Here is an 11,162-nt window from a genome sequence, read left to right as displayed (position 1 = left end):
GTAGTTTAGAGGCTGCTGAGGTCAAAGATGGGTTAATGGGAATATTGAAGTCACCAAGAATTAGGGATGGAATATTAGAAGAGAGGAAAAGGTTAGCCAGGCATCAAAGTGGTCAAGGAAGAGGAGAGGGGAACCAGGGGGACGATAACGGCAATGATAGCAGAGAAGGGTTTGAAGAGGCGAATTGAATGAGTTGCCTTGGCCTCCAAATTCCCCAGATCTCAAACTGTTTGAGCATCTGTGGAATGTGCTGGAACAGCAAATCAGATCCATGGAGACCCCACCTCACAACTTCAAGATTTAAAGTATCTCCTGCTATTGTCTTGTTGCCAGATACCAGGACACATTCAGAGGTCTTGTAGAGCCCATGCCTTGATGCATCAGTGCTGTTTTGTGAAAATGAGGGGGAAATATTCGGCAGGTGGCTTTAATGTTGTATGATGTTTGCTTGAAATCCAGGAGGTGTGTAAGAAGGTTAATTCTTAGAAGTGCCAATTTTCATTGAAATCTGCACTTTTTGTAAAATGAAAAAATAGGCACTTCACATGTAAAGCATTTTAGCAAAACTAAAGTGCCTTAACGGTCCAAAGTGTCCCTTTAAATGTTGTACATGTAATCTGCCATGGTAACTTAAAGTATACCATTATCCATCTCAGTCATAAAGCAGGACATTATCCATTATAAACTAATTACAATAACTTTTGCATTCTTTGTTTGACTTTGTTTTCCTTGCAGGAGATGGTGAACAGCGGTATTGGCAGAAGATCTTGGTGGACAGGCAAGCAAAACTTAACCGTCCCCGTGAAAAGAAACGTGGAACACTCAAGGTAACATTTATCTTCCATTGAACATTATAAAATTAATATTTTGAGTATTTTTCCAGTTCTTACGTTTTTTTTGTGTTTTTTTTGTGTTTTTTTTAACCTTCAGTTGTACAATTGAAGCACCCTTTTCTTCCTTGCAAATATTGTCCCAACTTTAATTTAAATTGGCACTCTCACAGTCTGGGGACTTTGCATGATGTACAAGGATCTGTTTTTTTTTTGGGGGGGGGGGGGGCACAGAGGAGTGAGTTCTACTTACCTGAACCTGTCCCTCATGGGCGCTGGTCCTCTTCTGATGTTGCAGCTACAGTTGCCAGGAGCCCACGTCAGCACTGCTTTTTTGCAAGAGTACAGCAGAGAGGTGTATGGAGGACACAGCGGGTTCCGCCATAAATAGAGCCAATTTCCTTTCAGATTTCACTGGTGATGGCTGGAGGATTAACACATCTTGACGGCGGTAGCTCCGCCCAGTGTCAAGAAGTGTTAGGTGTAGAAAAAATACTGAGACAATGTAGTCCCTACATGCTTTATGGGAAGAAGGCAGAAAGTCAGCGTCATGCTCTGGGAAATTTTCTGCTGGGAAACCTTGGGTCCTGGCATTCATGTGTATGTTACTTTGACACCTACCTAGAAGTGGTGTGGTGAGGGTGGATTACTAGTGCCGCTTTAATCAGTTAAACCATTGCCTGATATTTCAGTTTAATTGAATTGGCATGGTGGGGAGAGCCCAATGGTTGAGCACATTAAAGGGCTATGTAGATAACCTTTATGTTAAAGGACCACTATAGGCACCCAGACCACTTCAGCTCAATGAAGTGGTCTGGGTGCCAGGTTCCTCTAGTTTAAACCCTGCAGCTGAAAACATAGCAGTTTCAGAGAAACTGCTATGTTTCACTGAGAGTTAATCCAGCCTCTAGTGGCCGTCTCACTGACGGCAGCTAGAGGCACTTCTGCGATTCTCACTGTAAAAATCACAGTGGAGTGGGAGAGTTCCCCAGCACTGAGGAATCCCGGCACTGGTGAAAGGTAAGTGGCTGAGGGTGTTTTAACCCCTTCAGCCCAGTGGGAGGGTCCCTGAGGGTGGGGCACCTAATGACCCTATAGTGCCTGGAAAACGAGTTTGTTTTCCTGGCACTATAGTGCTCCTTTAAGGTTTTCTACTACTATATAGCCTGTATATGCAAATTACACTATGAATCCAATATTAGATAATTTTTAAAACCCATTATGAATATATTTTGTTACTTTCGAGAAGTTTTCATCAGAATGTTTTATTTCAATATGCGAAGAGACATGGTCGAACTCTTTAATCCAAAATATGGAACTTTAATGTTTTCTGATTATGTATGTTCTTGAAGCTATTGAGATAGTTTGTGTTTCCCTCTATCTAGCCAAAGAGTTGTTTCTTTGTAAAGTGTTATCCAGTTTTGACAGAGGTTGTGCCATGCAATGATTTTACAAAGGAGCTGACCTAATTGCCATAAAGAACTTCAAATGAGCAAATTATTTTTCCTCTTCAAAGCCCAGTTCTTTCCCATCCCAAATACATGCTCTGTCAATCTGCCACCCATACAAAGTCCCTTGCAAGTTATTTCTGGCAGTCCTATATGTGTGCCTGAATAGTAAATATTATGGATTGATGCTCACAGAAATCATTTACATTTATTTTAGACTTAATGAATCATTGTGGTACACCGTACCTGAGAGTTTTTCTTTTTCTAACATAAGCCCTTTATTTTTCAGTTGGTTGCCAAAGCCGAAAAGATGCGGCTTACACAAGAGGCCAGCAAACATATCAGATTCGGCGATGGAATTTAATCCTTTTGGACATCTCCTAAACATTTTCATATCACTGGGCTACTCCAGAGGCAATCTAGTGCTTTTTTCCAACGGAGATTAAAAATGCAGTTGTTCCTTTGTCAACTGTTTGTTTTTTGGGGTTTTTGTTTGGTGGGTGGGGGGAGGGGTTATTTCTTCTTCAAGTTTTGTGTTATTGAAGTGGAAAATAAATAGATTTTATTCTTTTACTCTTTCTACTTGAAATATGAACATATTGTGAAGATTTCCATTTGAATGCTTTGAACTTATTTTTCCCTTAAAAAAGCATCAGGTGGTAACATATGTCGGCCAAATTGTCAATTGTCAGTAAGGGGCTGGAGAATTAATAGAGATTTATAATTCACAGATCACTATATAAGTGTGTTGGAGATCTAAGCTCCTAACATTTCATACTTCCTACATTGATGGTATACCTTGAACTTAGAGCTGCACTGATTTGGAGGGTTCCCTTCCAGTTTCTAATCTTATTGATAGATTTGGCATTTTCGTGTTTGAGGCAATTAAAATGCAAGTTTATAAGCAATCTTTCATGCACAACTTCTTGGAGGTTACCACAGGTAGTGCTAAATTATAGGGACCAGTGGATGCTGAGCTTTGAGCGAATTGCCTCATTTCCAAGGATTCTAAAATGGTGGGTGATTAACTGAAAAACACCTGTATGTATTTTCCAAAGTAGAAACACAATTTTAAAATGTTTCTACATTGGCTGTTTTGGCTTACATTTTGCTACTTGGTTAGCATTTTACTCTTTGGCAAATAAGCCTCTCCACTTTAAAATCCCATAGCAAAAATGAAAAATGTTGTTATACTAAAAAAGGTCACCCCCAATTTCCTTCCTTTATTAAAACAAACTTTAAAAAAAAATCTAAGGGATTGGAAAGGCATGGGCTTTTCTTGGTCGGGTAGGATCAACATTCTAAAAACAGACATTTTGCCAAAATGGTTATACTTGTGGAGAATGATTCCTATTAACTTCCCAGAAAATTGGTTATCACTACTACACTCCTCAAATTCATATGGGGTGGTAGGAAACAAAGAGTTAATATTAAAGTTTTGGCCAGATCAAAGCAGGAGGGAGGCTTGGGGTGCCCAGAAATCTTGCAATGCTGTCAGGCTAGTAGGCTTTTCCATATAATGCTCACACAAAGTAAAGCGGCAACCCAAGAAATATGGTATAAAATGGAAAAAGCTAAAACTGGGGTTGGAAATTTAGCCTCATTATTTTGGGTTGTAGAAGTAAACAAAAAATATATCAGCGGCTCGAACCAAATCCCAGATAATTGAAGAGTTAACAAGATGTTAACAAGAAAATATAGAAATAGATATTTGGATATTTGGGGGGATTAGGGAATCTCAAACCCTTTAACCAAATTAGGAAGGGATTTAATATTCCCCCCCCCCCCAGTGAAACATTTCATTATCTGCGAATTTAGAGCTTCTTAACAGAATACCTATATAAAAACAAAGGGGGGAACACCATAAACCTTATACATCTATTTCAACTAAAAAATTTACTGCCAAAATGTGAAAATGTTGTATGTGAATGGAGACATGATAAACCGATAGCATTGACCAACAAATGGGGAAAAGAACTTCAAATGCATATAGAAGAAGAAGATTACTTAAACAAACTAAATAAAGATATGCACTGTATAAACCTTACAGAAACTCAATTTAAGTAATTAGATGGTATTTAACACCGAAACATTTCAAGAAAGGTTACCCAGAGTTATCAGATAGATGTTGGAAATGTAATATCGATTAAGGTAATTTGATCCACAGCTGGCGGTAGTGCACATTCATAAATAAATTTTGGAAAGAAGTAATTAGGTTAATATATCAAACAATGGAAATAAAACTACTTCTCAACCCTGAAATGGTCCTACTAAATATGAACTGGCCAAATATGACAAAAAAAAAATTGATGTTAATATTACATATAATCACGGCAGCTAAATTACTTTTAGCACGAAATTGGAAAACGGGGAAAATTCCATGCATTAATGAACTAATAAAACAAGTTATATGGCAAGCAAGAATGGAAAGGGGTATCCTGGTAAATTTAGGAAACAGATATAAGCAAATAGAAGACTGGGACACATGGATAAAAACAAAATGGATAACATAGAATTTGATTGGAATAACCAATAGAGAGAGAGCGCATGCTCGGCTTCAGGGAAGGAAAGTATTAGATCAAATGAAGGGAGAAGAAAGAAAAAGAATAGAACCCCAAAACGGGCAGATAAAGAGAATAACAAAATATTGAGACTATTTCCGATAAAAGAGGTTCTCTCTCTCTCTCTCTCTTTCCAAGAAGGAAATGGATAAAAACCTATATTAGGAACTAATTAATAGGGAAAGAAGGGGACCCGGGTGGGAGGGTTTAGTAAGATTCTAAGAATTGCAATATATATTTGACATATTGATGATGACACAGTACCAAGGCCTGAATCATATAAGTATCATCAAAACTTACATAAGGCAGGTTCGCGTCTGAAATAAAAAAAGTCACCCCCAGCAATAGCCGACATTCTGCATTCCAATATTTTGTTTATATGGCGCAAATAAAATATATATTTTTTTAACTTTCCTATTACCATAGAAATGAATCTCAAATCATGAACCTTTTAGAAATCTGAAGTTGGCTGAGAACACATTGAGGGAAATGTATGATGAGGGTTAATTGATTGAATTGGAGGAGATACCAAAATAATGGTCACATTTAAAACATTACTCTCAAGAAAACTGGAACTAAAACAGTTGGATCAAACTGGTTGTCTTTATGGACCTTGTTTGACCCTTTTACTACCAAAATCATGTTTACATTGCTTTCAATGTAAGCTCCCGTATCCTAGATTAGCAAATACATGATTTTCAAAATTGCAAGTGATGTTTATTTTGTATGTGATTGGTGCTCTTGGGGCCCTCCCTGCCACTTCATGGGCTGGTGGTTAGATACAAAGTTGTGGGCCAGAAAAGGCAATGTTTTTTGTTTTGGGTTTTTATTTGTCAATGCTATAATGTATGGAGAGGCTGGTCACAGAAACATAGACCACCCACACAGCAGCAGATACGTATTAATTTTGGATACACACAGACCTGCTATCAGGCACATACATACACACTGTCAGGGAGGTGTGTGTATGTGCACGTTTGTGTGTAAATGAATATGCATGTATAAGTGTCTAAAGAACAACTTGGCTGCAGTGTTGTATATTTGTTTCAGCATATACAATATACATGGGATAATATAAGAACATTATGAGAACATGTGAGAGAATTATAGAACTTGTAGGAGTAAATTACAAAAAATTTGAAACATTGTTTACTTGCAATGTTGTTCTCTTATCTGCAACATCATTAATAAAGGTACACTTTGGGCACCAAAAGAACTTCCTCTCAATTATCTATTATGGAATTTAAACCGTTTACAAGCAAATGAACACCAAAGTTTCAAGGACTTCTCCCGTCAGTTATGCCCCAGTCTTTCTGATGATGGTGCGAGACTTCAATGAGGAAGTCATGGACTCTGTGCTGCCCACAGTTGATGCTCTCAGCCTATCCCTAGCTCCACATTTACAAAACTTCCCTGTGTATTTTTGTTTGAAATAATACAGGGTTTCAGAATTTATTGGACCTTAAAACCAGTTATAATGTTTTAACAATGTAGGCTTGGAAAGACCCTGCATTAGGTCAAAACATTGCGATCATAATGTCTGTAATGCAGTAAATATGAAAGCTGAAACTTGAAGGTCTGTCCAGTACCTTTCATGTTTCAAAACTGCCTTGAGCAGTCTACATCTGCTGAAAAGGTCACATTTTAGGACCTTATTTATATTTCCCAGACAGTATTTCCAGGTTGTTTTGGTGTGTTTGTAACAATTTTGTACTGTGTAGTCAAATTATTTCCACAAAACAGTCTTCTAAAATTGTCATGGCAATATACTAAGAGTCATCCATCACATAAGATTCCCCCCTTCATATCTTCATTATCTGTGTCATTACCCGCAGGCACCACATGGATGGCCCTGATAGGAATTTTAGTCTAAAACAATAGAACATCTACAGTTGAAATTACTTTAAAAATGCATTGACCAGCTGTAAATATGTAAAAGTCGAATCCTCCACAAAATAATGCTGATAAAAAAAGAAAAATCTAAATAAAAATTTTCCTAGAGCTATTTGCTGTGTAACTTCTGGAAGTTAAACAATTACTTGTAGCAAGAATCGGATTAGGCCTCTATTGGTCCTCAGGCATAGTCCCCTCCACCTCTTCCCATAATCTGTTATTTCAATTCACCCGAACACTCATTATTTAAGCAGTCTCCTGCCAAGTGATTCCCAGAAATAAATTCTAATCCTAAATGCTGACTGTTTCTGCATAGATCATTGTATAGAATAAGGATGCATGTCTGGGAAAAGATTGGTCACATACATACATCCCTGGAACCCCTTGATCCTCTCTGTTATTTCAACATCCTCTATTATATCCTTTTTGCTGTCTTCTTTCACTGTTATGATGGGAGTGTTTTTATTTTATATTTTTTAAATTGCATCAATAGAACTTTATTGGAAATTCCTAAATCCAAAATAGGGATTGTGTGAATTCCAGGTAAGTGGGAAATCCACTTAAAATTCTCTCTCAAGTAACACCATATTGCTGAAGCACCTGGGTAATTTTTATTGTTCTTTAAGAATAATCTTCATTGTTCTGTGATTTGTTGAACTGGTAATATAGAAATGGGTTGAAAAAGATTAATTCACTCCTTATGTCCTTACTTTGTGGGTCTTTACAAAAAGACAAATCCAGTGTGAACATACGTTATCCTTTTGGGAAAAAAAAACACCATTAAACAATGAGATTTATTGACTAAACTGAAACTTTGGGATTTATTAATAGCAATTCTCTTACTTCTCCAGATATAGTAACTGGAATTATAGCTAATATACACATGTTTAGTTCAAAACATTTGGCATATATTTTCTTACTTCCCTTGTCTGTTCTCCTCGGATTTGAATTAATTGAATATACATGATTTGGTGTTTCAGATAATAGAAAAAACTTCTACTACATCACATATTACACAGAAGATTAATTTAAAACAGCACAGCCAAAATGGCTTGAACAATAGGCATGACATTTTCACCCTACCATCAAATTTTCCTTAGGGCTTAGCCTTAAAACATAACAAAAGTGGTGTTTTTAACTCCATTAACATATGACTGGATGTCCAAGGGCTCATTTATAGTGCATTTCTTTGATGCAGAGTGCTATAGTTTTCACTTCCCAGGTGACACTTCCTTAAGACAGAATTTCTCTGAAAATGAAATTCACTTCCAGGAACTTGGAATGTTTGGTATAGCTGACTGTATCATAGAGCAATGCAACGCATCATTATTTATTTTTATCTTATGTAGCTATTATACAGCTTTGCCATACCATCTGAATTTTTCTGAACATACACAATTTCATCATGTTGATTCGCAGTACATGAAAATGCTATCCTGTAGTATGTATAACTTATATACTGCAGGATTCCAGATTAATATCATCTGATTTACTACCAGCACTATTTGAATCAAAATACTGCAGGACTGCATTGTCTGTTTAGGATTGTCGTATCCACCATGTTTTCCTGGACACATTTTGTCATGTTGATTGGCAGTGCATGAAAATGCTGCCCTCCTAAGGATAATGTGTGTGCTGCAGGATTCCTTGTTGATTTATGAGCTGATTTACTACCTGCAGCATTTGACTTCTACATACTGCAGGGATCCACTTTCTGTATGTTGCTCATCAATTTGTAAAAATGATAATGTATACTAGAAAACATGGCGGGTTTTATCCCTATATATGTTGACCATGAATTTGTATAAGTGATATGTGCACTAGAAACAACATTGTATAGGGTATTCCTACTATTATGTTCATTTTATATATTTTTCACAGCTACTTAAAGGAGTGCAGTGTAGGTACCATCATAACCACTACATGCCTATGGTACCATTAATCTGCATGTGCCATTCCCATACCATCGGCCATTGAATAGCTAGGACAGGATTTACCCTCTCTGCTTCCCTAAAGCTAGTATCCTCTATGCGCCCCAACCTTCCTTCTCTAAACACAAATCACACTTTGATACATGTCCACAAACGCATACTTTCTGACCCTTACATTTATATAAACTCTAGTACCTAAACTTCACACACATTGACACTTACTAGGCTGCCCTGATCCAGTTCTGTGGTGCAAAAAGGCCCTGCATGTGGATGCATGGCCTTCGTGTGCACATTCAAACCAGGAAAAGGAAAAAACATTTTGCTGCAGCATGTTAATTACATTACATGGTAATTGTAGCTTAAGCAAAATTGCATAAAACAGGCACTGTATTTGTGAACTAAAGTTCAGATAATTCTCAGTCAGAGAGCCAGGAATTGTACTTCCCAGCTTCCATACCAGAGTTGTCAATGTCGGCACATTTGGCGTGCTGACTTTGAAGGACTTTGCTCTTCGAGAATGCGTGCCTGCAAGTGCAATGGGTAGTGTGGGAATTGGGTGACTGCATGTGTGTAATTTTCACTGCCTCCTTATGAGAAGCATTTGATTGGTAAAATTGCCTTATGTCCACACTGCTTCTCTGTGACAATTGTTGGATTGGACAATAAATTGAGGGGGGTGGAAACAAATTTATTTCTCGTTAAACAAAAATTCTCCATGCCAATTAAATCACTGTTTAGAAGACCTGTCCAAACCAAGGGCACCATTCAAGTACTCACCGTTCTAGAGTTCCAAAGGGCAAGGTCAGTCCCAGGTAATAATACAAAGTAAAACGGACAGCCAGAAATATAAATCTACATGTTTTTTTTTTTTCCTTCACCCCTTAAGGACACATGACATGTGTGACATGTCATGATTCCCTTTTATTCCAGAAGTTTGGTCATTAAGGGGTTAAGGGTAATACAAACCCAACACATAACAAAATAGTGCAACCATACTAGTAATTAAAGTAGCTCTAAAGATTCAAACTTGACATCCACCGTTTTCTTTTCCAATTTTATGGTATTGAGTAATTTGTACAACGAAACGCGTAGATGGTGACTGTCAATTTTGATGTTTGAACCTTCGGAGGCACTTTATTTCTAGTTTGGTCGCACTCATCTGTTATGTGTTAGAATTATAATAGCCCTATGGGTTAGTAAAATATGTGGATTTTATGTTTCTAGCTGTTCGTATTTTCTTTGTATTTAACCATTGTTATCATACTTGATGACCTCACAGGTTGCAGAGCGGACTGCTGCAGAGATATTGCTGTCTGCACTGAAATAAAGGTAAGTTAATATGTATTTTGGAATGTAATTGGGGTGCATTAAATATAAATATCCACATGGACACAGAACGAAAAAAAACGTTGTTTATAAAGTACAGTATCTTTGTAAGTAAAGTAGGTAAATGCGATAGGGACTGGTCTAAATAAACAGAATGAGATTCTCAAACGGGTGTGGGAGGGGCCTGTATGCCGCTGTAGACATACCCAATAACCCGCATTCTGAGGGACAGTTGAAAAGGTTGTTTTTTTTACTTTTTGACTATTATTAATGTAATATTTTCAGTAATGGATAAAAAGAAACATATTGGGTCATAACTTATTTAGAAATTCTCTGTAAAGGAAGACACCAAGAACCATAACAACTGCAGGGTGCCTCCCTGTTGTAAGTAGTCATACAGTTTTAGAATGGTTTGACTTCTTACCGTGTACTGCCGTGTGCTACCGCCTGCTTCTACTACCTCAGACAAAGACAATTACGTGATCACTTTCACCCAAAGAGCTAGCCTTGCACTGAAACAGTAGTAATTGCATTGCAACCGATGCTCTTGCTTAGGAGCTAACAGTTCTCTGGGAATAGTAGTGCAGGGGAGGTGCCATGCCCGTTGGACACCAAATAATAAGTCAAACCATTCTAGAACACTTTGACTATTTACAATAGGGGGCACCAGTGCACTCCAGGCACCATAACCACTACCGCACACTCAGGGCCGGACTGGGAATTAAAAGCAGCCATGGAAAAAAATATTTACCAGCCCCATAATGCGTCGCGCCAGCATAGTGTGCAGGTACAGAGTTAGAAAAGAGAACTTAAATTTAAAATGATTACTCCAACGTAAAAAAAAAAGCACTCATAGGCTTCAAAATAAACAAAAGTGCTGATTTATTTTAAGCAGACGTGCCTTTGCATGTAATCAATGTTTCAGTCCAACTACCTTGACATATTAAGAAAAGCTTGGTAATGGGACTGAAATGGTGAATGTATGTAGGGCACAACTGTAAAAAATTTACGTTATCTTGTTTATTTTGGGTGCGCTCTTTACTTTAACCCCTTAATGACCAAACTTCTGGAATAAAAGGGAATTATGACATGTCACACATGTCATGTGTCCTTAAGGGGTTAAATATGTTATTGTGCTGGAGTATGCACCTAGCAACAAGACTCGGACAATAT

The 11,162-nt window shown here is 37.5% G+C and overlaps 1 protein-coding gene across 2 annotated transcripts in view; it reads left to right on the top strand.

Moving 5' to 3' along the window:
* Nucleotides 1-2,771, top strand: part of LARP7 (La ribonucleoprotein 7, transcriptional regulator) — a 100,434-nt gene extending 97,663 nt beyond the window's left edge. For both annotated transcript variants that reach the window (XM_063458339.1, XM_063458338.1), the window contains 2 exons: nucleotides 736-827; nucleotides 2,568-2,771. In XM_063458339.1, coding sequence (XP_063314409.1) covers nucleotides 736-827; nucleotides 2,568-2,642 — 167 coding nt within the window. In that variant the 3' untranslated portion in view covers nucleotides 2,643-2,771. The remainder of the gene's footprint in view (nucleotides 1-735; nucleotides 828-2,567) is intronic.
* Nucleotides 2,772-11,162: the final 8,391 nt, after the last annotated feature.

This window comes from Pelobates fuscus, chromosome 6, assembly GCF_036172605.1.
Source record: "Pelobates fuscus isolate aPelFus1 chromosome 6, aPelFus1.pri, whole genome shotgun sequence".
Lineage (NCBI taxonomy): Eukaryota > Metazoa > Chordata > Amphibia > Anura > Pelobatidae > Pelobates > Pelobates fuscus.
The sequence above is the reverse complement of the archived record's forward strand: the minus strand, read 5'-3'. Positions and strand labels throughout refer to the sequence as shown.